The following is a 27,279-nucleotide window of genomic DNA, read 5'->3' as shown; positions in this document are numbered from 1 at the left end:
GATGTTAAAAAAAAAAAAAAATAGCAGAAGCCACTCCAGAAAAATAAATAGCATAAGAAAAGTCACAAAAGAAATTGTGAATTTGTGGAATTGCACGTAGATTATAGAGAGTGTAGAGTGAGACGAGGGGGAGGAAAGATCTGATTCATAGAGTAGGTAATAAGTGGTTGAGAAGAACCTTATATATCCTGGAAGAAAGTTCAAATATTATACTGAAGATAGTGAGGAGCTATAAAACAAAACAAAGCAAAAAAACAACTTCAAGCTGGAAGTCATGATTTGATTCAAATGTCGGACCTTTCCGGAGGTTGTGTGGAGGATGGATTAAAAGGTAGGGCCCTGGTAGAATAGGGGTCAGTTGGAAAGCTATTGCACTATTTCATAAATGAGCTCATGAGGTTCCAAAGCAAGACAGCAGCCATGGGAAGGGATACAAAGTCATGAATGGCAAAGGACTTCTAGAGGTAGGACTTGATTACATACTGAATCTGTGAGAATTGGATCTATGAGATGATATGAGAAATGATTTTCTGTTTGGAGTAACTGGTTGGGCACTGGCATCATTAAAGAAAGAGCTTTGTTTGGAATAAAAAAGCAGAGACAAATTTGTAGAGAAAAGTCAGAGATTTGGGTATGTTGATCTGAAGCTTCTAGAGTCCTATGTTGGACTCCTTTCCCCACAAATTTGAATGTTGAAGCATTAGCCCCCACCCCGTATATGGTATTTGTAGATGGTGTTTTGGGGAGATAATTAGGTTTAAATGAGGATGTGAAGGTGGGGCCTTCGTGATTGGATCAGTGCCCTTCTAAGAAAAAATCACCGGAAAGCTTGCTATCTCTGACATGTGATGACACGGTGAGAAGGCAGCTATCTGTGAGCCAGAAAGAGCTCTCATTAGAATCCAGCCGTGCTGCAACATGATCCTGAACTTTTGGCCTTCAGAATTCTAAGAAAATAAGTTTCTGTTGTTTAAGCCACCCAGTCTATGATATTTTATTATGGAAGCCTGAGCTGACTGATACATAGAAGTGTTCAGGAAGTTGGATAACACAGACCTGGGGTTAAGGAGACAGATGGAAGTGAGGTAATTCATTTGGGAATCGTATATATATGTGTATATCCATATACACATATATATGCTGTATATCAGACAGACTATAAAACTTCTGGTAATAGATATTTTGTCTAGAGGTCTAATATAAAAATACATTTAAGTACTAGTAGTCTGGAAAATAGCAAATGCACATAGTTCTTTTTATTATTTAAAATTAAGGTGTTTCACAATTTAAAATATTTACAATTAAAGATGAAACATCTGTACAATTATTAAAATTCATTTTACTCAACGAGAGTCAACAACATCTTGTTATCTATACTTTTATGCCAGATAACAGTGAAGAAATTAACAAAAAATAATTTCTGAAACTCCACTGTGGATCAGGATAAAATGCCTCCAGTATTAACTCACGCTTTCCCATTAAGTATAAAAATGAGTGTGAATGCTGCTTGGACAGTTGGTTAAACAGACACATGCTTCATTACTATTTATTGAATAACAGACACAAATGCAAAACCAACAAGTATGAAAAAAAGATTTTTCCTGCAGAATTTATCATTTCACACTTAAACAAAGCTGACTATAGCTTATGTCACACATATCAAAGACTTATACTATGCCTTTTCTAATACAGGCAAGTGAAATATTAACATGTAGCATTTAAAATAATAAATATACATACTATTTACAATAATTGGGAATGTTAGAGACATGAACTTTTATATAAAATCATTCAGATTAAAACACTTTCTCCTTAGGTTGTGTCGCCAAATATTTTCTTTCTCTCCCATTTATTTGATCTTTTAGTTCAAGTAGAGTTAAAATGGAATGCGTTTGTAGATATATAGTTGAGAATGTGTGTTCAGTCACTTGGCTCTGTGATAGTAATCTTCCGTACCATGTCAGAGAGATTTTCAGACTCCAGATCTTCTTTGCCATTATCTGAATTTTCTGATGAGATATAACAACCAGAGTCCCTTGGGCAGTCGTCTAACTGTGACTTATTTAGGGAGTTGTCTGGGCTTAAGGATAGGGGCACAGATTCATCTTCTTGCTCTTGAATAGCTGTAAATGGAAAAGAGGGCAGCAGTTAAGAGAAGGCAAAACAAGTTTTATTCATGTACTCATTCGTCTTTGAGCTATTTTAACTGTACCAACCTTGACTTCGTTACATTTGAAACTTCCGTGAGTAAACAATGTATTTGTTTATTATAAAAGAGATATTTGCACTCAAATATTCAAGCCCTGCTTTCCTAGAAGACAAAGTTTGCCTTTTTTTTTTTTTTTTTTTTTGCTCACTTGCAGTTTCATGGAATTCATGTGAACTGCTTGCATAAGCGAAGATCAATATGGACTCTCATTTTACATTAATGATAAGTTGCCAGAGAAAGCAGATTGTATCCACAGTTTGACTGATGCCTTGTCCAAATACTCCTTAAAGTAACATTAGAAAAAGTCACTTGTAGTTTAAATGTATAATCTAACTCAATAGTGATCTTTGTGGACAGTTCTAGAATCATGATAACGTGGAGTCATGAATAAAATATCTCTCTGGGCAACAACAGATAGTAGGACTTCAATTACTTGGAATTTAACTAAAAAAAACTTTAAAAGTACTCAAAATTTTCCTATGTCTGCGTTCACCATAAAAATTAACATAGAAACCAGGTTGCTTTTAGATAGTAAAACACCACCATTTTCATTGACTCTGCCTTATTTAGTCTTTCTACATCTTTATAATTCTGAAGAACAATTATTTATATTCAGATTGGTAACTGTGTTATCAAGTCAGTATTCTAGATTCAACAGACATTTTCTTTGAAAAGAAATTAATACTAGAGATGTCACAAAAGATATTTTGAAGAACCTAGGCAGCACTATGAAGTTCTAATCTTCTCAAGAAGCCTTTACCGTCAGAGTTCTCTTGGTCAATGTCAAGACTTCCCTGACTTGGGTAAATGTGTGCTTCCCCACATCATGAGATGGGTTCCTCGGGGAGGAGATGTATCTCAGGCCACCACCCATCAGCCCTATCAGCATATCTAGTTCTTTCCCCCTTCTACCCTCAGAGCTTCTCCACGTTAGACATTTGAATAACTCCACTTGGGAAGGACCAAACGCACCCACTGCAGGGCGGGACAAGACCTCCGCCTTCAGAGACTACGCACTTCATCCTATTCTGGTGAGAAGAAAATAAATCCCAGCTCCAAAATCCTGGAAGAAGGAAACTGTACTTTTCCTCAACAGACTCTATGAAAGTAAAATGCTAAGTCATTTAGCTTTAGGAAATCCACCCTTTATCTTGTCTACAGATACCCTGCTTCTTTAACTGCATTTTCTAGGCTTCAGATATCTTGCCAACATCATGTTCTACTGTGTATCCAATTGTTATCAACATACTTTACGAGAGAGAATTGAGCCGTGCTGCCCGAAGGCAGCCTTGTATGTAATGAACTCACATCTCCTCAATGGATCTAGAATGGTACTCTCTTATGCACCACCCACAGAAGAACTGAGAAAAGAGTCACATTAGTTTTGGGACTCTGTGGTTTCGATGAGGAACACTGGTTGAGAAAGGTTGGGAAAAAATGATAAAGATCATTTTCGTAGACTCATCTTCAAACAGAATCATAATAGTTCTTTTACTCTTTTCCTCAAAGCTTTAATTTGCACCAATAAAACCACGCTTGGGCCATTCTTCTGAATCTTCTCCCTGTTTGCACAACATTTTTAACGTTTTGGACTCAAGTATCAGATATTTAAGTCCAGTGATGTTATAACAAGTTCTAGATATCAAGACCTTTACTTTTACTATGCATTGAATGTGACTGTTTAAAAATGTTAGCCACCATGAAGCATTTCCTCTTTATTAGTCTTAGCAATCTTTAAGTGTAGGGTGAAACTTCTTACTATCCATTAATGTTTGTGAATATCAGTCATTCAATTTTGTTTCCAAAGCCGTCTGTTACAAAAAGACAGCACTGAAATGGGACCTCTTTCTCTGACTGAAAGATTTCTCCCCTGCCTCTGCTTTTCTGTCTTCTTGCCACTGAAGTGGAAGAACCAGCTCTGTGTTTCATTATCCAAGTGCTTCTGGAAAAGGCCAGAGAAATTAGTCCTTTTGTAATGCTTACTGCTCCATCAGCAGGGTTCACCATACTTGGAATGTGATCCTAGGCCACCTTGCCCCAGATTATATTTGGGCCTATCACCTCAACACAAAATTAAAAGAACTAAGTTATTTCCCTTCAGACCGACATTTTAGACAGAACTTGGCATAGTAAAAATTGCTCCCAATACCATGTTCTATTTAGGCTGATTACTGATTGTGGGACTCTCTTCAAGATATAAGACTTGGGCTTAAAGAGCTCTGATTTCCAAACTTGGTTCTTTTTCTTTCCAAAAATAAGTACTTAGCTTGTTATTTTGTCTTCAGAAGCCTCTCTCCATTCCCCTCAAAGAGTAACAAAGTAAACAAACAATAAATGAAAATCTGACTTTAACAGAGAATATATAGTTTTTAAATATTGGTAATAAAATGTATTTGTTTTTATTTTCACCTGAGAAGTGCTCTATCACCGTCCCCAAATTCTGGGAATTGGTTTGTTTTAAATACAGGTTATTTATTATAGGAACCTCTTGTCTGCAATTTTTATGAAGAAAGGGAAATAGTTTCTCAGTATGAAAGTTACGCAGCGCAGCAATTTACAGGACAGCAGTAATTTGCTAAATGATTTCCTAGTGAAATGAAGACATGACTCTGCCTCCTTGAATGCTTCCCGCCAGGCTTGCAATAATTTTAGGCAGGTGATCAGCTGGAGCCGCTCGACTCTAACTATAAAAAGAAAAGGCAGGTCATTATGTTATATTAAGGAAATAAAAGCTATATAGCATTCAGTTTTTGTGTTTGGGGGGGCTCAGGGTTTTCCTTCTTTTGCTTTATTTTTTTGTTGTTGTTTTTTCCGTCCTGATGCTAATGACTTCCAGATTGGCACAAACCTAGGTCTTGTACTCTGGGTACTTTTCCCAGCACAGGGGATAAATTCAGGCCATTATGTCCACATTTTCTTTCTAAGTCATTTAGCCCCTTCATGTGGCCATGAAACAGAGTAAAGCTAACTGACCTACCTAGAAATTGAAACTATAACCTTCATCAGTTTTGGCCCATGATCCAATCATCTGAGCTAACCAGGCAAATAACACACTGGAATAAGAAACAGTTTGCCTCCAAAATTACAGACTTACCATATGAGATATGAATGCATTTTTTTAATATCAAAATGTTTCTGATAAAATGTTAAGTTAAAAAGAACAATCTATATGATTAAGTATTCTATTACTAAAATTATGTGAAGACCAACAGACTTATGCTTATAATTCACAAATGAAAGTGTTAACATTTTAGATAGATTTTCTCTATATTTCTCACATCACCTATAATGTCTTATATTTCAATTAAAAAACAACAAAAAATTAAGACGATATAGTTTTTCAGTAAAGCCCCTGCATGGTTTGCAAATCTTCCAAAGGCTATACATTTTCAAATCTAGGTATATTGGAAAATATTAAATAATTTGAAAAAGTGTGCCTCTTGTTGCTGGCAGCTAAGAGCAAACATCATCAGAAGGCCAGAAAGCAGCCCCAAACATTTCTGTACTCTATATAATGATAATAAAATTAGGTTAAGTTAAGGTTAAGAATAATCAGGTTAAGAGGAGATTATTTGATATTTTGTCATAAAGAACTCATTTGAATATTAAAATATTTTATTTCTTACCCAGATTTTTATGGAATCATGTAAAGCCCGTGGCTCAACATTTTAAGATAGTCATCGATAAAGATAAAAAGTGGCATGGTGATTAAAACAGAAGACAGCTAATATAATTATTCATAAAATAATTATATTGGAATTGTGACATTTAATTAATTAAGTATAGGCAATCTCAATTATATTAAATGTGATGAAAGCTTTAAAGAATTCAAACTAAATCCTAATTCTGGGAAAAGTTCTCATATCCAAAAGAGAGAAATCTGTCCTATATTCACATAGGTTTTTCTCAACTTTCTTCACGCAAATATTCCAGATTTTGACTTTACTGTCTTTTGTGCCTTATGTATGAAGCTTTTGTTTCTTTAGGCTCCTGTTTCTTTGGGGGAAACTATAAAATAATGCAATCTACAGGGCATAAGAAAATGCCTGGCCAATGCAAGTGCTCAGTAAGCAGTTTTTTAAATAAAAAGATTGTGATGTTTGGGTTAATTAAAGGAAATAGGTATTAAAGATCAAATAAGAAATTTTGTTGAAATTCAAATGAAGATATCTCTTGGATCTTTGAATTACTTCTCTCTCCTGGTGCCATGTTCAAAGAGGCAAAACCAAGCCTATGTCATCCTCTCTGAGAATTGCACAAAACCGTAGCTTCATGTTGGAGCCCCACTTGGGTCACTGAGAACAAAACTCAGACATTCTCTAGGTAACTATGGCTGTATTTATTTGTCCAGAGGCAATGTTGTTCTAGGAGGACCATCCAGTAGACAATATGGCACAACTCTAAGTTATTTCTGATTTCATCTTAAGCACATCCTTAAATCACCTGAACGTGTTAGTTTTATAATAATGACTTTTTGGTATTCATGTCATTTGGAAAAACAACAAATGGAAAACAGGAATCCCTGCATGGAATAACAACCAGTTGCTCTTGTTTTCCCGAGGCCATGAAAGAATAGGAGTTGAAATGCCGCTCCCTGTTTTCGAACATCTCTCTTTGCATCCTTTTTTTCTTTTTTTTAAGATTTTATTTATTTATATGACTCAGAGAGGGAGATCATACGTAGGCAGGCAGAGAGAGAAGGGGAAACAGGCTCCCTGCTGAGCAGAGAGCCCGATGCGGGGCTCGATCCCAGGACCCTGAGATCATGACCTGAGCCGAAGGCAGAGGCTTAACCATCCAGGTGCCCCTCTCTTTGTGTTGTAACAGCAGAGTCTACCTTCTGATGAGATACGGGCCAGGGAGTGAATCTTTGCCCTCCCATTCACAGCAGCCTCCCACTGTATCATGCTGACTGCTTTGGTAAGGGCAGAGGCACACTCATCTGAGATCTAACTGTTCAGCACCAGCACGGGTGCCACTCTGCCCAGCTAGACACCCCTATGGAAGGCTTTGGTCCCAGGAAATTTTGACCATTGGTTACGTTGTCATATTGGACCCATATGGATAAAACTATTTTAAGTAAGATTAAAAACTATCATTATATATTGCCTCTTTAGGAGCTGTGGGAAATCAGTTTCATTTTTCTTATAGAATAAACTATTGAGATGGTGGGAAACAACCTGATTTCATGATTAAAAAAAAAAACTATTATTTGACAAAAATAGGGTTATCCTGCATGTTTCTGATCTATCATTTGCCTTTACCATTTAATGTTAAATGGTATTACCATTCGATGGTAATACACTTTAAATACATTTTTTAAAAAATGTATTTTTTTTTAAAGTTTATATATTAGAGAGAGAGAGCATAAGCAAGAGATGCGGGAGAGGGAGAAGCAGACTCCCTGCTGAGCAGAGAGTCTGATGCAGGGCTGGATCTCAGGACCCTGGGATCATGACCTGAGCCAAAGGCAAGACACTTAACTGACTAAACCATGTAGGTGTCCCGTTTTAAACATATTTTTATGTCAGTACGCATTATATTCGCTTAGTACCTTTGTAGGACCTTGTTTGCATATACTAATTAATTTAACAAATGAGTTACTGAGGGAAGTTCATGCTTTAAAAGTAGTAATAGTTTAACTCGCAGTTTTAGCGTTGGTATGTTGAAATTCATCAAATTCCTAAAACTGGAATTTCTGGATATAAAAGTGTGCACATCTCAAACTTTGACAGGCTTTACATTCTTGTCCTCTAGACAGGTACTCATTTACACTCTTGCATATACACAGGCAGCACAGTGAGCATACACGCGACATAGATCTTGACAACCCAGACCAACACCCATCTGCCTACTACAAAAACTTTTATCCGTGAGGCGGGATGGCTAGGGACTTCAGGTTTATAATCAGAAAAAAGCTTCCTTATGATTTACAAATCTCTTTATTCCCTCCGTGTTAATTCATTCTGCAAGACTTTGTTGTTTTGCTGTTGCTGGGTGTTTTTGTTTGTTGTTGTTGTCCTTGCTGTTTTTCATCCTACAAGCATCTGTAAACCACCTACTCAATGCAAAGCACAGTGGGAGGGGCCTTGGGGAAGGTACTGGTAACAGCAGATTCAGTCTTGTTTGACCAGGGTTATCATTACAAAATACCCTAGCCCACCATCAGAGTGCAATATAAAAACAAGTGCATTACAAGTGCCTTAGGTGACTGAGGTGACAGTTCTATGGCCTCTCCACTCTGGGCACTGTTCTCTGATAGAAGATTAAAAATGTTTACAATTCATTTTATTTTTTGTATTATATGGAATACGGCATCAATCGTAAATGCAATTTTGCATGCCCCACCCCCCCCAGATTTAATTTAGGTAAAACGAAAAAGAAATCTGAAGAAACTGAATTGCATAAAGCTAAACGGCTACAACTAGAGATATATATAAAATACATATTTATAAATACATAAACGTCAGATGCCCGTGTGCCTTCTCTACTGCGTGTATGCGGATGATTAGCCTGCATTTCTTCAAAGCTGCACGCTTCTGGAATCTAGATTCCAATCATATGGCAGGTGGGTTGGAAACACCAGGTCTGCATGTCAGGGGCTGGGGCACCAGGCTACCCTGGCACGCTGTCAGGCCAACTGCTGGACTGCTGCTTGGCGTAGCTGCAAATCTCCCCTGCGGGCAGCTCGTGTTCCAGGCTCCTGGCTGGGACCTGCCTCTTGCCCTGAGTCATTTTAGGCAGGTAGGCAGGCAGGAAGGCACAACTGGGGATAGTTGAGCAAGCAGAGCTGCTGTGACCACAGCTGGTGCCAACAGCCTGGCACACAGGCCGCCCGTCCCCCCTCCTCTTCACTGAGCGCCGCAAACAAAGCTTGCAGCTCCCTCAAATACGTGATCCGTGGCTTCTAGGACAGTTTGCTCCTTCAGTTACTAAGTTTTTCTTTTTTCCCCCTCCGATTTAAAATTTAATTATTCTTGTGCTTTGATGGAGAACAAGATATTTCCATCACACGTTTTCCCTGAGGACAACAGCACGCATTCTCATAGACACACTTTTAAGACACATCAAAGTGCCTCTAAATGTGGGAAAAGAGGAAAGAGTTCAGAATAAAGAGAAAATATTTACTATTAATAGCAGTTAACTCTCTGATTATTCGCAAGAAGCATTTATTAGCAAGGCAAAGGTGTCCCAAAGGTTGTGTTTATGAACAACACACGCCCGAACACACACAGACACACATACACATTCTCTTTTCTTACTGGGAATCTTTAATCAAACGATTTTAAAATTGTTTAAAATTCACAAATCATTTTAAAATTCAGGTGATAAATAGAGAAAGCCTAATGTGCACCAAATAAATAGATTCTGCTCTTTTGCTCCTTCAAAAGCTGAGTGTCACCCCAATTTTTCTTCTCCGTCTAGCCTCATCTAGATTCCCAGCTGGGGAAGCCTGTGACCTAATTCTGCTCTCTTCTAAGGCAACACGGGAGCAAGTTCAGCAAGTTCAAGTTCAGGTATTGGCCTTGGCGGGATTGCAGAACCCCAAAGTCGTTATCCTCCTCCAGAGGTAATCCTGTAATCAGGGCTAACACCACTCACCAGCACTTCTATCAGCTTCTAGGAGAAACAACTTGACCTCCTGTCAAGCTGTGGCCTAAAAAGTTTAATCCAGTTTTCGTGTTCAAGGTCAGAGTGGGTACAATGCTATCTGTTGTGGCCTAAGAGAAAAGGAAAGTTGCTTGCCCTAAGTAGTAGGTTTCTGTTTTGGTCCCTGTCCCACTCCCCCCCCGCCCTCTTGGTCCCTCCAGATATATTAAAGGCTCACATGGGGCTTGCAGTTTTTCCTCCATTATGTCAAAGTTTTAACTCTTGCCTGGCAAACAGGTGTCCACTCTCCTCAATTTTTATACCGGAAGGTTGGTAAAGCAAAACTTTCCAGTTCCCAATCTAAGAGGCACCGAAGCTTTAAACTAGGAATTTATGGATGGATCTTCCCCAAACTATCTTCAATGATCAAGATCAAATGCATACATAAAATCCTGGCCAATTTGCATGCTCCATTCTTAATACACGCACACACACACACCACAAAACTATTTTTAACCCATGACTGTGACATGCATTTGTTTTTAATAATATCTTAGTTTTATATAACCATATATTCAAGGTCTTTATCATTCAAGGTACATGAAGGTTGTGCATTTAATCTTGAGCATGGTTGTAGGAGATATGATTCACAGAGTAGAGAATAGATAAAAATAAGCATGCATGGCAGCAGCATGGGGCCGAATCATCAGAACTCACCATCTTATCAACAAATAGAAGTCATTCTTCTTTATTTCTTGAGCAAAGCAGTTTCATATAAGATAAATAGCTTTCAGTCAGGATAGCCTAACATGCAATATGCATCTTTTTGACATGTATATTCTAATACTACTTTAGACCGTAAGATGAAAATAAGAAAAATCTCAGGGTTGTGTGTTGACAAGGAACACTGGTTGCATCGGCATTTTCTTCTATTTTTCATCCCCTAGCATTGGGCTCAGTGTGTGTCCATGTGTACATTACGGGCTATTGTCAAATGATCAACATTTAGTGACCTTCAAATACCATTCTCCAATGTCTTATGAGGGAAATAATTCGGGGGACTCGTACTTTTTTATATCGCGCTTTGGAGATACTGTGTTTTGTTTCCAGGGTACAGTAGAGTGTGTTTTTAATAGATGTGGGGGCCTGGGTTTAGACTTGTGACCTTGAGAACGCTACTTAGCTACTCTGGTTTTGGTTTCCCCATCTTGGGTCAGATGGTTTTTCGAACTGCACCTAGCTCTCATATATGTTCTTATGTATACGTCATTATTTTTTCACTAACATAGAAAGGAGAGGGGGGATGAAGAAATTAAGTGGACACCACACATGGACCCAGCCTCCGGCCCTGGACCGATCTTCCCGCTGTGGGTCCAGACTGAGCACTCTTTTCATGGCTAAAATCCTTTCTCACCCAGGCTCTCTGGCCCTTCCTATCCACCAGCCCTGTTGCAATGCAGCCATAGTTGTCTTGAACCTTGCAGGCAGTAATGTTGTTGCAAGGTTTCTGTTTTCACTTACGTATGAACTTCCACTTGCTGAGATGGAAAACTGAACTGAAGCTCCTGAGAAAGCTGGCACAGTAGAAAACTTCAATTTTCAGATATTCATTGTTCTTTCTATATTTGCCAGTTTGCATGTGTGGAAGAAAGAACTTGGATTTTTATAGCAGACTGCCTCTGATTAAAACTTCAGCTCTGCTACTTAGCTAGCTGTTTTTGGCCTCTTTGAAATTCATCTCTGAAATGTTTTCTCATCTGTGAAATGGACAAAATCCCTCTATAGATGGTATTATCGAAGAAAAGCAATGTATTTACAAGTGCTCGAAAAATACCCCATGATCTCCCTCCACTTCAACATCAAATTATTCTGGAGGGTCTTGACAATGATACTGCACATTACCAATTCCAAGAAATCTACAGGATCTGTTTCTTAGCCTGACACAACTTAGTGTGGAACCACATTTTGAAACGACAAGATGTGAAAGACACCGCCTCCTTTACCCCAGAGATTCTGCTACGTCAGTTTACACAGATCAGGACTGTTTGGCTTGTTCTATTGAGGAAACTGGCTGCCTTCTTATGCGTGACCTTTGTCTGCCTCTGTGACCTCATCCCCCTTGCCTCTCCCCACAACATCAAAGAACGCCCGTGAACGCCTGGGCCTAAAATGGGGTAACTTCTGCAGGTGTCAAATTAGCCTTACGTGCGGAAGCTCTTTGGGAAGGACAAAGCTCTGTGCAAGCTCAAGACAGCAAGAATAAAGCACGATGCGGTTTCCAAAAAAGTAAATTTATTCCTGCTAGATAAAAGGCCAGTGTAGAAACACGTGTTGTGTAACTATGCCCATTTTGGAGCATCTGAGACTGGATGTGGGAAAACCTACCGAGAGACAGTCAGGAGGCCTGGGTCCTAAATACAACTTTCCTCCTTGCTCTCCATCTGGGCTGTTATTTGTAGAAAGTAGAGTAGCATCACAAACACCAGTCCTGGCTCTCCACAATTCACTACCGTGTGTGAGCTTGGACGAGTCACTTATATCTCCATTTCTCATTATAAACACGGGACAGCGCTCTCTTAACCCGCCAAACCGTGGAGCACATTAAACAAGATCATACATGTAAAGATCTTGGCTCAACGTTTGACTTGGAGAACAGGTTCCAAAAAGTAGTTAATGATTATGAGTAATATTATTTTTGAATGAGAAAGCTGGATGAGATGATCTGAGTTGTTTTTCTTCTTTAAAATTCCCTACATCCCGGGGCACCTGGGTGGCTCAATGGGTTAAGCCTCTGCCTTTGGCTCAGGTCATGATCTCAGGGTCTTGGGATCGAATCCTGCATCAGGCTCTCTGCTCAGCGGGAAGAGTGCTTCCTCCTCTCTCTGCCTGCCTCTCTGCCTACTTGTGATCTCTCTCTGTCAAATAAATAAATTCTTAAAAAAAAAAAAAAAGTCCCTACATTCCTCTTTCTTCCTTACGAAATATTCCTTGAGGAGTTTGGTACGTCCTGAGCTCAGGGTTTCAGAAGCCGGACCAGATTCAGGGAGAAGAGTGTTCAGATTGGGCAATGGTAGTGCCAAAAGCTATCCTTTCTTTACAGAACCAGTTGGTAAGTGAATGTGCACGCATTACTCTACCTTCAGTTCATACTTAAAAATACAGAGAACCATCTCAGATAATAAAAGTGAGTGCTGAATATTTTTGCAAGCTATTATGACGTTTTGAAAGCATACTATAAACACATACAAGATGTGACTATATGGTAATGAAATGAATTTTCCTGTGTGGGACGAAGGCTCATTAGCTAGAGCCATGCTCGGCGCTGTTCTACAAAAGTTGCATATGACATTTCTCACTAATGGCTCATGCTGTCACTAAATATTTGTCTCTAAGTCCCTCAGTCTTTGGGAATGCAGACATCCTCTTGTGGATAAATTAATACCTCTGCAGACTCTAAATGAGATGCCCAGAGAAGTCTCTCCATTTTCTGAGTCCAGGAAGGGAAAAAAGTCCTCTTCCTAATTATAGACTTGACCAGAGTTGTTGTTTCCAAATAAGTAAGAAAATACTTATTTTATGGAAAAGAATACTGGATAGGATTCTCTGTAAACAAAACTGGGGCTTTGTTTTTAATAATTTTCCTATTTACATTGAACTGCGATTTTCAGCTAAGAAGAAAAGTAGGGGTGCACACTTACTTTCTTCATCAAGGAGATTTTCAGCAGCGGATAGTAATCTCATCCTGTCTTCTGGGTTTTTAATATTTAATTCAATGAGATGACTCTCTTTTATATCTTTTAAATCTTCTAGGGTCTCATAACCGTTGAGTAAAAGTGTTGAGGTATATTCCTATGGGGGAGAAAAATATGTATAATATAAACTAGTCAGATTCAAATATTTTATTTTGAGTTCTCTTTAGGTTTAAAGAAAGTGTAGAAGTGCATATGGACACCGAAGGCACCGACAGAACTTTTGCTTAACTTTATTTTACTCTGTGCTAGTTCTCCACATATGAACTCTAGGGCATGTATAAGAGTATGCTGGAGAATTGCCACCTTCTGGAAGGACAAATGTAAAGAAGAAATAATTACCTTAAGCCGTGCAGTGCTAAATCATGGATCAATTAAAGAGCGGAATCATTCATCCCACTTGGCATTTCTTCACTTCTCAAATAGCTCAATCGACAAAGCTAGCGTGTCCTTACGTCTATCAATAAAATGCTTCTAAAAGAGTAATTGTAGTAATATTTCTGAATCTACATCTTTTCTTGTTTGCTGGCTTGCAAAAATAATTTACCCCCACTAATGTCTTGGGAAAGTTTAAGAAATGAATTTGAAACAGGCACAGAACAATAGACTTAGCATTTGGTGAATGTCATTATATAAACCTAAGGAATTCCAGACTTTCTATTTAATTAGAAGTTTTTATTAACCACTATGGTTATAAAAGCACTGTGGTTGGGAAAAATATTTTCCCTAAAGTTTTCTCTTCTCAGCATGTATAGTTTGTCCATCATTTGCATCAATATGTATTAATTTAAAATTCACAGGCTTCTGATTTCTGAGTCTGTACGTTATTTATGTAACCTCTGTTCTCTCTAACAGAATAAAAATGCAAAGGGAAGTTGAATGCTCTACAACTTCCTCAAAACTTCCTTCCATTTTACTTGATCATCATTTCAATACCCTTAGTTTTAAGTAATCAGGAATACCTGCCAGCCCCTTTTACTCCCCCCGCCCCACCCCCCCACCAAATCTAAGGGAGAAAGAGAGAGAAAGAAAAAGTACCACTTCTTTTAAAAATGATGTCTCTTAGGAGCACTGAATTAGAACCGAGAAACCAAAGTCCCCATTCTGACATAACCATTTGATTATGGGTTCTTGAGTAAGTTATTTCACTTCCTTAGACCTTGGTTTTCTCATAGGGCACAGAACACACAAAAAGAAGAAGCAGGTTTGAAACTTGTACTTCATCGATGCAAGCAGTACCCCATCTGGGGTGGGGGCACCAAAAGTAATATAGGAAGGCCTAGGTCGTGTGTCGAGTATAACTAGATAATTCAGGAGAAACAATTAAGGAAAGTTTAATTGGTTATTGCCTTGATGAGTTTTGAAAACTCTCAAAGTACTGCTGCATTAATATTAGAAATGGATTGCGAAACAGTAAATTGAGTGAGGCTAGGTAAATTGCATGTACACACCATTGAACAAGGTAGATATTTCATAAAAATTTTGCTAATATAACAAGAAAATAATTGGATTATAAATACAGACAACACAATTTCCTTAACATAATCATCATGGGGACTTAATGACCACTATTTCCTAACAAATTGCTTTTGAAACAATTATATTTAGTTATCTTCTCTTGACTTGCTTTTGATCTTTGCCCTACAGAAAATGTAATTTTCTTTCCATATTTTCCTTTCAATTCTCTGGATTTTTACCTTTACTCTAATACTCTCTGTATCATTCTCATTTACATGTTTTCTCTGGACCTCTTATTCCCCTAGGTATTTCTCATTTTTCACAGTACTTTCTCAACATTAATCTCTACTGTCACTGCTAAGTACCATTAGAGTTTAGTCCAAAAGAGGTTATATCAAGATCTGTCCTTGTGTAATAAAAGTAATAAAGGAGAAATAAGAAGTCTTCTTGGAAAGCAGATTTTCCTTTGCTGTAAGCCCTATATTTTTTTTAACACTGATCCTTTCTTCTTATTTATCCCATCCAGATGCCACCAGAATCTAATAGGTCACAGGTTTGCTAACCTGAAGGTGAATCTTCTCTAGGAACTCCTGCAGAGTCTTGGGTTTTTCCTTTCCGGTCTTTCGGTGTGCCTTTATTTTCTTGGGGGCTGCTTCCTCTTCGGAGATGACATCCACATAAATAAATTTGAAGTTTCCCACCTTATTGTTCAACATCCCTGTCCACATCCCCATTGGCGTTTTGCAGATAATGTCTATGATGTCTCCTTTCTAAAGACAAAGAAATATACCAATCAGTTTACAGAGAACTTTGTTGCTATGACAATTAGTAGAAAGAATGGAATCACAGAAATTCAAATAATGAGGGAATATGATAAGGGAAGTCACTGATAGCAGAAATAAATCTAAGAGAAAATTTACTTTAAAAGTTCAAGGGAATTATTTGCTAGTAATAACGAAGAGCACTTCAACAAGTTTGAAAAAAAGGTCCTACATGCATTCGATGACATCCTTATGGTTTTGGTATATCAATTTCTGAACTTGTAATTGTACAGCACAATGGAATTTACAAAGTACTTTTGCATATAGAGAATCATTTAATGCCCATGACACATTACTTAGGTACATATACAAGGTATCTTTATAATTCTAACTACTATAGAATAGGAATGTAACATTAAATAACTTCCCAGAGCAACTGGTAATCAGTTGTCTGAACTAAAAAACGTTGCTCTCTTCATTCATCTTGTCAAAGCAATAGACGGATAGCAAAGCTCAAGCATCATTCCTGGAGGGGTTCCCACATGGGGAAGGGAAAGAAAAAGAAGTCTATCTCTGTCCATGATTCTAGTTCATCTGAAAAACTTATGTACAGTAAAAAAGAAACCATCTAAAGTATTGCATTCCTCTAAAATAACAAAACTGGGTGCCTGGGTGGCTCAGTGGGTTAAAGCCTCTGCCTTCAGCTCAGGTCATGATCTCAGGGTCCTGGGATCGAGCCCCACATCGGGCTCTCTGCTCAGCGGGGAGCCTGCTTCCTCCTCTCTCTCTGCCTACCTGTGATCTCTGTCTGTCAAATAAATAAATAAAATCTTTAAAAAAATAAAATAAAATAACAAAACTATTAGACCTTCGTACATCTAAATATGTAACAAAAGTATGTGTGTGTGCACCAAGGACGAATTATGCTACTGAATTATTTTAGAGAAGATAATACTTAGTCTGAGCTTCACAACAATGTTTGGGTCGCAGGATGAATGAAGCACATTAGGATGGACAAACCAGTTTGTCTTTTTCTTTCTTCACATCTAAGACTCTAATTGGCTATAGGCTGCCAGTTACTGGCAAGAGTAAAAAAACCCCGCAGTACTTCTTTGTAAAGAAAATTGATTTCTACCCAAATAACAGTCATATTTCCTCCTTTGAGACTTAATAATTTCTACCCCAGAGAGAACATTATAGATTCTGATACTGTTGCCTTTTCAGGGGACTACCCTCAAATAAACAAAACATTAAGTCGGCTACTAAAAATGTTTTTTCCTCACTTTCTACGAATGTGTATTCTTCCAACTAAAACACACAATGTATTTTTAATAGTAGGATTCAGTGTGATTAAAAGATTTGATCTTTCTGATTTGTGATCATCTGCCTGTCTGACCCTATAAGCTATTCGTCTAGTTCTTCCTGCCTTTAACTGTGGAGAGTTGCATCTGGGCTAGGTGGGATCCGCTGAGCAGACCTAGAAAATCCCCAGAAGCTCTAGGGGAAGTTTCTAAGCATAGGATCTCTCTGCTGCATCCTTCCTATTATCCTCTAAACTTTTTAAAAAAGTATACATTCCAGGAAAGCCCACAGGTCACCAGCGAAGACCCAATTTCATTGCGGATAAGACCCTTGATATAAACAATGGCATTCAATCCCCAGTGGTAACTGTGGGATTCTTATTGTGTCCCACAAGAGCTCTACAAATATCACCTTAGGCACCCCAAGCGGTGGGGCACTGGCATGGTATTATAGGAAAGGCGAAAAGCTCTCCCGAGCCTAAATGTGTTCAATTTATTCCCTTCTACACCCTCCCCCAACAGTGGTTACTAGGCTGCAAATGTTCCTTCCCCAAGACTTAAACTTAGATTTCAAAGCATTCATAGAAATGACTAAGGAGCTAACTATGGAAAATAACGTTTTCCTCATTCTCCCGCTGAGTTTAGTCTGATTTGTTACAAAAGAAGGGATAAAGAGAAGAGCAGAGTCTCTTGAATGTTAAATAATAACATCAGTGCTTCATAACTTGTCATAATTACTGGTTAACATTGGCTTGGTGATGATAGTAGAGAAAAGTCATAATTTCTGTCCCTTTAGCTATACCAGTTTGTATTACTAAAAGGAAGAATTTAACATGTATAAAATACTTCACCACCAAACCTTCTAGTTATATGATTGCAACAGCACATCCCCTCTTGTGTGAGTAGGACTTGAAAACAATGGATTTCACACCCATGACTATGTTGTATTATATGGCACAACGGACTGTGCAGATGTAATTAATGTCCCAAATTAGTTAATTTTGTAATTAAGAGGGAGATTATCTGGGTGTTTCTGACTTTATTAGGTAGGAGCTCTTAAAAAATAAAGAGATTTGAAACATGAGTGAACTTTTGTAGAGAGGACCATGGCTGGCCACCTCCAGGGTCCGAGAGTGGCTCCCAGGCAACATCTGGCAAGAAAGCAGGAGCCTCCGTCCTACAACTTCAAGCAACTGAATTCTGCCAATAGTTTCGAGTTTGGAAGAGGACCCTGAGCCCCAGATAAGTTTACGGCCCCAGCTGTCACCTTGATTTTAGCCCCGTGAGACCTTAAGCAGGGAATGCAGCTGGGCCATGACTCAATGTTTGACCTAGAGAACTGTGCGGTAATGCATTTGTGTTGTTTAAAGTCCCTGAGTTTGTGGAAATTTGTTACACGGCAATAGAAAACGAATATAGAGAATCAGAGGTAAGAAGAGGGAATTCAGGAGGGAATATCACTGGGAGAAAGATGTCTGGTTATTCAAAACCCCCAACTTAAGTACTGAAGTTGCCCAGCCAAGGGTGGTTCCCAAGGGAGTTGCTGTGAGGGGCTCTTGCCTGATAGCGCCATCTTTTCTCTCTCTCCTTCTAATCCAGGAAGTAGCAGGCAGAGCTGGGCACCTCCAGTAACCTGTGAGGCTTCTGGTTTTCAGAAAAATGTAGACAATTTCTTCTCCCCAGACAGGCTCAGAATCTGCATTATCTACATAACAGCAACTCATGCTATAGCCTCAACACATCAATTCCCCTAGTCCACCTCCAGTGTTTTGTTCATATTCTTGCACAGTAACCCATTCCTGCGTTCTAGTGCTGGGGAGAACACACTCACCGCCCACCCCCCACCCCGTTCCCACTGCTTCACTTCCTGACACAGACCATACAACCAGTGCTAGACAAACCAGACAGAATGCAGCTATGACATGCACACACCTTGATTTTGAGGGAGTCAGTGTCATAGGGGCTTGGTGTAAAATCAGTATGTACTCTGGCTCGGCCACAAAATGGTCCAGAGTAGGGGCCATCATCATCAAGTCGAAAGCTATCCCGGTTACTCGTACCGTCTGAACAGCTTGTTATTCCACCTGATGAAAGCAAAGCAGAGGTTAACAGTTCTCACCGAAGGTTCGTAACATTCTGAACCATCATCTGGATAGAGCTAAGTGGGGATCATGTTGAAGCACTGGCCACCAACCTTTTGAGGGAGTTCTAAATGATGGATTCCTATTTTTTTCTGACTCCCAGTCACTCTCCCTCAATGGCCTTTGTCCTCTGAGCCACTTCTGTACTTTCTCGAGCCAATCTGACCATTCCTTCCTCAACCACTAACCCAAACACCCTCCCACTTCAGTCTCTGTGATCTGACCCAGTAGCAAATTGTTTTGCTACTTGCTAAAGAGACAAATGATACAAACTTAACTCCTTGTGCAGGCCAGACAATTAATTTTGTACCTGTAAACAAAGACAAAAACCTATAGCAACAGTCTGATCCTTATGTACTACAGATCACAAATGGTCAAAGCATCAGACTACAGGGTTCCCTATTCTTATCACAATGTAGCTAGAGCGCTCTCCCAAACATGCTATTATGTACCAAAAGCCATTTTGAAGCAACATCTCTACGCATAAAAGGTAGCACTTTTGCTTGTGTGAATTTGAAGCAAAGAGAAAGTGTGTTCCCGTGTCTATCCTTCCGTGTGGTTCTAAACTTTCTAAACTGGGCTTTTTAAATTACTCCGAATCCTTGTTCTCTGGTCCTTTTCCTTCTGAGTTTGAACCTCAAGGGAGAGAAAGAAGAGATTCCATTTCTTGCTGCCCGCAAGAGGCGGGGGTGGGGTAAGAATGGCTTCCAGCGGAAGTAGCTCTCAGTTTCTCCAGCACTCTCACCACGCTCCCCTACTTCCACTTTCTCCTGCAGTGAGCCCTCTCCGTGCTCTGTTCAATGATGAAACAGTCCTGGTTTCTCTACTATTTAATCCAATAATTATGGAAACGAGGTAAAGAACCTTAACATATTGAATACGAACCATTGTAAGAAAGGGTGAGTTGCATGTAACCGCAACAATTAAGTTGTATATGACAACAGATAAGTGGGCCACTATCTCCTTACACCTTCCTTCCATGCCCACCCCTGGCCTTGGCTTTTCATGGTATATCCCAGTTAATAAAATTCTACCCACATTCAGCATTACAATTTAGAATTTTAAAACTTCTAGCAGAAGTGAATACTAATGAAATCTGAATTTCACACATGCAAAAATATATCCTTCAAATGTTTCTACATTAGTTTTTTTTTTTCTCCTTTCTTCACAAAATAACTCTTCTTCAGCCAATAGGAAAAGTAGGAATAAAATTCAGGATATCTGAAACATCTGGTATTTGCGATCTATCTTCAAGTAACAGAAGCAGTTGATTAAAAAGGAAATGGCAAATAAACCTTGCAAAAAAAGAAAACATTTAAAAGCCCTGAAAAGATCAGAGGAATGTACAACAGTGTATACATAAAAAAGTTAAAAGGCCCCCTGCGGTATCAGTAGTTTCTTCCAGATAGCAGGATATGTGACTAAAACCTGAATGACTTCCTTCTTAGAAACAATGGTTTTAGAAAATCCTTGTTGAACACATGCTGCTTCCTTCCTGTCACCTGACTGGCTATATTCCTTCTATTTAGTATTTACACAGTATTTCATTCTTGACTCCCTCATACTGGAGGGACACCTAAAAAGTGAATGTGAGAAATGATGCATATGTCCCTCTCTTTTCAGAATACTACAGGCAAAAGGGAACAGAAAGGAAGGACAAAAGTGAGAGGGGACAGGAAAGAGAAAAAACAAAGAGAAGAAAGAAAGGAAAGGAGGGAGGGAAGAGAGAAGGAAGAAGAAAGAAGAAGGAGGAAAAAAGGAGGAATAAAGAGAAAAGGAAAGGAAGGAGGAAGGGGTGGATGGACCAAGAGACAGAGAACAGGATTTCATTTATCTGAATATGTCAAGTCATTTAAGATTTTGACTCAAGATAATGCTAGTTCTCCTAAGCAAACAATTTTATTTTAGGGATGCAGATTTAGTCACCCAAGATGATTTTTTTGAGGCATATCCCCAAGAGCCCTGCCAACTACAGTGTTAGAAGTTTCAAAATAATACATAATTCTATCAAATATCTTGTGTATCATTTTTAAACAACAGCAACTCTACGGATTCAGCAATCCTACATTTTCACTATTTTTCTTATCAAGTATCTGGAAACTTTTTGCTAATTTGAAAGCCCCAGAGAAGCAAATCTGTTGTTGGTTTTCATTTGAATTTCTGTTTTCTTTTTTAATTGTTTTTAAAATGTTAATTCCGGTATTATTAACATAGTGTTATGTCAGGTTCAAGTGTTCAGTATAGTGATTCAACCCTTCAGTGCATTACACGGTGTGGATCATGGTAAGTGCACTCTTCAATCCCCCTCACGGTTATCCCCCATCTCCCCACCCACTTAATTCAACCCTCCCAGTTACGATTTCGTCCCTTATTCTGTAGGCTTACTTGATGAACTCTGCCCACTGTAGAGACTATCCATGGAGTCACTGGCTTTGAGGGAGACCTTCTCTGTGTGAGATCCAATCACTGGGTCACTGTTCCGATATGGGAGAGTAGTCTCTCCATCCTCCTCATCCTTCAGAAAAAACATATCAGAGGTTAAGTGCAGAGAACTGATTTCCATGGAGATATCCACTGTGTGCATTGATTTAACAAACAAGACATATTTTAGCAATAAAATACTCAGGATTCCATCAGCATAAAATATGAGAGTCATTAATCTTTAGTTCAATTTCTAGCAAAACACGTTATACTTGGAAAAATTTTTTAGACGAAACACTCCACATTATGGAATTCAAGTGAAATCATCATAATTCATTTTATAAGTTAGGATGAATATTATATTGATACTACTTAATCAGAAGTATTAGATTTATTAATATCTTTATCTGTTGAAGCATTTTCATTTCTTCATGTTCTCCTTATCATGTATTTACCACCATTACTAATCCTTTGAGATCTGATATTACAAGTTTAAATTCTGCATCGTTGTTTCATGTCAGTTATTTGCACCTTACCAGATCACCAGATATGAATAAAACATGCACATTTTGCAATTCTAAAGCAAAGCTTATCTACGAAGCTTTACAAATCTCATACCAAGCTTGCACACCTAGTCAAGTGAAAAGCAAATCCTGCATAAAATTAGGAAAGACAGACAATTTCAAAACAAATTACATCTGCTTGAAAACATCTCAGATGTCTTCCATATTTGGACAGTTTGGACAAAACCTATAAATTCCTTAATATTCATCAAAATGTAATTCAATATTCCTCATTTATGAGCATTTCTAAGCATTAATAAAATTTCAGAATACATACATGATATACACTCAGTTTGATTCTCTCCATTTATCCATTCCTTTATTCATTTGTTCAGTCATTCAACACAAGTTTAGAGAACACCTTGTAAGTACCTGACACTGTTTTGGGAACTGGGAATACCTTGGTAAACAAGATCACAAGGTCCCTGCTCTAATAAGATAAACATTTTAGGGTGTTATGGTGTGTGTGTGTGTGTGTGTGTGTGTGTGTGTGTGTGTGTGTTAATATTTGGAGATGTGTGTGTAAACAAATGTAAAAGGAAATTTCAGGGAACAAGTGCTATGAAGGAGATAAAACTGAGCGATGTGAGAGGATTAGCTGCTAGGATTAGGAGCTACCTTCCTAGGGGAAGGTTGGTTGATTTCGATGGAGTAGTCTCCAAAGACCTTCTCTATAGGGTAATATATGCTCTGACTTCTTGACTCTGAATTCTGACCTTAAGAAGTAACTTATAGGAAGAATTGGAGGCAGTTTTCCAAGCAAAAGGAATAGCAAGAACAAAATAACTCAGAATTAGCTTGGCTTATGAGTGGGAAGACCAAGTCAAGGTAGCTGGAGCTGAACGAGATCAAGGAGAGTGTTATAAAATGAGCTCAGAGAGGTGCTTGGGTGGCTCAGTTGGCTAAGCATCTGCCTTCAGCTTGGGTCGTGATCCTGGGGTCCTGGCATCGAGCCCCATATCAGGCTCCCTGCTCAGTGGGGAGCCTGCTTCTCTCTTTGCTGCTCCCCCTGCTTGTTCTATCTCTCTCTCTGTCAAATAAATAAATAAAATCTTAAAAAAAAAAAAAAAGAAAAAATATAAGCTCAGAGTAGACTGGAGCTGGATTAGTAAGAGCTTTATAGACTGTGTGGGGTGGTCATGGAATGTGTCACTCAGATATTTTGCTGTGAGACCCTTCTTTATGGACAGCCCCAGCTACTAAATCCACCACTGTGCATGGAAGCCATGCTCTCTGCCAATGACTGAAACAGTGAGGGCACCATTTGAGTCCATTCTGGTGGGATATAGGGTTCCTCTAATGGAAAACTTTAGTTCAAGGACTATTTGCCAATCTGGCTAAAGCTTTCTTCTTCTCCTTTCCCAGGTGTCAAACTTGCACTGCTGTCAGAAGGCTTTCCCTATCCAGTTCTTTATCTATCCTTCACGTTAATTTTCCCCAATAATCTTTGGTGTGTCCTTTGCTTTCTTAGGATCTGTTTCTCAGAGGACTGGAATGAACATACTGTAGTAAGTGAAGGCATTGTGAAGGCATGGTAAAATTTTAAGCAAGGGGCATGATATGTTCTGAAATTCCACTTAAGATCTTTCCAGCTTCTGTGTGGAGAATGGTTATGGAGGAAAGGGTGGAAGAAAGATGACCAGTTAGGTGGTTATTATGGCAGTCTAGGCAAGAGAAGTTGTTTTTGGTTGGTTGGTTGATTGATCTAAAAGCAGGAATAGTTTACATAGAGCAATTATGGGTTCTAGATAAGATTTTGGAGTTTGAGCCAATAGAATATGCTGATGAATTGGTGTGAAACGTGAGAGAAAAAAGCAATTTGGAATGATTCTTAGGCTTTCCTCTTTCTTTACTTCCTTCCTTCCTACCCTCCTTCTTTTCATTCCTTTTCTTCTCTGTTCTATTCTTTCTTTTTCTCTTCTCTTCCTTCCTTCCTTGCATCTAGAGTTATGGCAATTGTTGTCTATCGCTACTGGGAAGACTAGACAAGAAACATGTGTTTTTGGTAGAGAGCATAGAGAATTAATAATTCAGTTTGGGATATACTGGGTTCCAGATAACTATTGTACATATAAGTGATGATAATGAATACACAACTGGTTGTTCAAGTACACTGGATAAGATATCATAGCTAGAGATGTAATTGCAAAAAACAAAGTGATGGGACTAGATGAGATCACTGAGGGGAAGAGTAGACTGAGTAGAGCATCTAGGAATAAGCCTTGGAAGGACTCAATGTTTAGAGACAAGAAAGAAGGCAAAGCCGAGAAAGGAAACACTGAGGAAGAAAGCCAGAAGAATGCCCATTAAAGAAACCAGGGAAGAATGTTTCAAATGTACTGAAATCATCACTTGTGTCAAATACGTTGAAAAGTAAGGTAAGAAGTAAGAGAAGTGACCAGTAAATTCAGCAACACAGAGGTTAATACCAATTATGACTCCTGTTTTAATGAGTTATTGGGGATGGAAGTCCTAGTGGGTTAAAAAGTAAATGGACTAAGACTTACATATCAATGTAGCAGAATTGAGAGTCAGAAATAAACCCATGTATTTATGACCCATATAATTATGACCATGTACTTATTATTAATTGATTTTCAGCAAGGGTGCCAAGAAAAGACAATAGTAAAATAATTGACCTTTTAACAACTTTTTTGACAGCTTGATCTCCATATTCAAAAGAATGAAGATGGACTCCTACTATACTCCATAGAAAAATTAGTAGATCATACACCAAAATGTAAGAGTTACAACTGTGAACTCTTAGAAGAAAACACAGGAGTAAATCTTTGTGAATTGAGATTAAACAATAATTTTAAAACTGCAATATTAAAAGCTCAAATGACAAAAAATAGATAAATCAGGCTGCATCAAATTATAAACATCTGTGCTGCAAATGACACCATCAAAAAAGTGAAAATACAATCCACAGAATGGGAGAAAATATATCATATTGCAAATCATATATCTGATAGGTACTTACATCCAGGATATATTTTTAAAAAGCTTAAAAGTCAGTAATAATAATAATAATAATAATAATAAAAACCCAAATAACCTAATTAAACAGTGGGCAAAAGGTTCAAGTAGACTTTTTTTTTTTTTTTTTTAATGACAGAGAGAGTGCAAGCACAAGCATGGAGAGCTGGAGGCAGAGGGAGAGAGAGAAGCCGGCTTCCTTGCTGAACAGGGAGCCAGCCCTACACGGGGCTCGATCCCAGGACTCTGGGATCATGACCTGAGCCACCCAGGTTCTCCTGAGTAAACATTTCTTTAAAGAAGATATACAAATGGTTCATAAGAACACAACAAGATTCTCAACATCATTAGTCATTAGGGAAGTGCAAATCAAAGCCGCATTGAAATTCACACCCACTAGGAATAGGAAGGCTAGCATCAACAAGACAGTAATGGAAAAATTGGAACCCTCACCCTTTGCTAGTGGGGATGTAAAATGATGCAACTGCTTTGGGAAGCAGGTTGCCAAGTTCTCAAAACATCAGATAGTTACCATATATCAGAGAGAAACAAGAGTATTTCCACACAAAAACTCCTAAATATTTATAGCAGCATTATTTACAATAGCCAGAAAGTGAAAACAACTCAAATGTCTTATCAACTGACGAAAGGAAAAATAAAATACAGTTTATGTATAAAATGGAATATTATTTGGCAATAAAAAGAAATGAAGTACTGATGTTTGTTACAACATATGACATACCATTCTTCACATACTACATGTGTGATCTTTCTGAGCCTCCATTTCCTCTATTAACATAGAAGTAATAATGCTTTTTTTTTTTTTTTCTATCTAGTTCCTGGGCACAATTATTGAGGGAGAAAGTAGACATTGAAGTCCTTCCTAAAGGACCAAGTAATTCTATGTCTAGAAGAATCTGTTGGCTATTATAAGAAAAAAAAATTAATAGAAAAATACAAATGATTGGCAGAGTTCACTTACCTTTTCCTCAGAAAGGGCTTTGACGTACTTTTTGCCCACTTTTTTCTTCATTGTCCAGGAAATAACTCTCATTTTTTTCCCTAATCCTCCTCCATTATTTGAAGTTTTATTTTGTTCTCCACTTTCATTTATGGGTTCCCCTTCATATACCTAGTTAGAATTGTTTACAAAAGACAGAATAATAAAGCAATAAAAATCATTGTTCTGAAAACATTATTATAGTGAAGATTCTGAATTTGTGGGCTTCCTATGTATTGTGTATAGCAGCCTCCAAACTTCAATCTGGATAGAATACATATTTTTAGGGTTGTCCAAGCCTGGTGCCATGTGTTAAAACTTGGAAAATAAAACTTGTGATGTTGAAGGACCTGAGCTTCACATCTAAAAATTTTTAAGAGAATTTTAGTTATTCTTTAAATAGCTGTACAGTAGAGCCACTTTCCCCATTAAATAAAAAAAAGACTTTATTTATTAATTAGAGAGAGAGACAGAGCTGGAGAGAGAGAAAAAGCAGGCTCCCCACTGAGCAGGGAGCCCAAAGTGTGAGTCCACCCCATGACTCTAGAATCATGACCTGAGCCGAAGGCAGACACTTAACCATCTGAGCCACTCAGGCGCTCCAGTTTTCCCCATTTTTGGATGGGCAAAATAGAAATCAATCATAAGCATAATGAGTGATTAAGTCTACATAGATGGGAGATATTTTATTGGGGGCTTTAGAAAGGCTATAGCATGTATTCATGCTGAAGGGGCATTAAAATATCTTCTTATATAAATTGAAATGGTCATTTTTTAAAAAGTTTTGGAGTTAAGTAAATCCATTGAGGAAGTGCAATGTTTTCTTCTTGCCAGTGAGTATCCCATGCATATTTCCCACATTCTCAAACAACAGTAATTATGAACATGGTCTAGCCATTAGTATAGAAATGGGCATGTAATTCACATGTAATGTATTCTAAGTATTTAACATTACCTGATACAAAGTTTGTTTGTTTGTTTGATTATTGCCTGCATCCCCCATGATAAGGTATGCTCCATGAGCTTAGAGATTTTATATTTTTAATTTAATTTATTCTGCATGTCTAGAACACTTCCAGGAATATCACTGACACTTGATTTTTTTTT

The 27,279-nt window shown here is 38.2% G+C and overlaps 1 protein-coding gene and 1 long non-coding RNA gene across 6 annotated transcripts in view; one reads left to right on the top strand and one right to left on the bottom strand.

Annotated features, from left to right (window-relative positions):
* LOC309843716 overlaps positions 1 to 27,279 on the top strand; it is a 212,125-nt gene that overhangs the window by 97,650 nt on the left and 87,196 nt on the right. The gene's annotated exons all lie outside the window — the stretch shown is intronic.
* SAMSN1 (SAM domain, SH3 domain and nuclear localization signals 1) overlaps positions 1,226 to 27,279 on the bottom strand; it is a 140,385-nt gene continuing 114,331 nt past the window's right edge. For both annotated transcript variants that reach the window (XM_082689328.1, XM_082689327.1), the window contains 6 exons: positions 26,155 to 26,304; positions 21,595 to 21,724; positions 19,001 to 19,152; positions 15,570 to 15,776; positions 13,498 to 13,648; positions 1,226 to 2,123 (listed from right to left, as the gene is read on the bottom strand). In XM_082689328.1, the coding sequence (XP_082545454.1) occupies positions 1,921 to 2,123; positions 13,498 to 13,648; positions 15,570 to 15,776; positions 19,001 to 19,152; positions 21,595 to 21,724; positions 26,155 to 26,304 (993 nt within the window). In that variant the 3' untranslated portion in view covers positions 1,226 to 1,920. The remainder of the gene's footprint in view (positions 2,124 to 13,497; positions 13,649 to 15,569; positions 15,777 to 19,000; positions 19,153 to 21,594; positions 21,725 to 26,154; positions 26,305 to 27,279) is intronic.

This window comes from Mustela nivalis, assembly GCF_964662115.1.
Source record: "Mustela nivalis genome assembly, chromosome: 1".
Classification (NCBI taxonomy): Eukaryota; Metazoa; Chordata; class Mammalia; order Carnivora; family Mustelidae; genus Mustela; species Mustela nivalis.
Note: the sequence above shows the minus strand (reverse complement) of the source record. Positions and strands in the feature narration are given on the sequence as shown.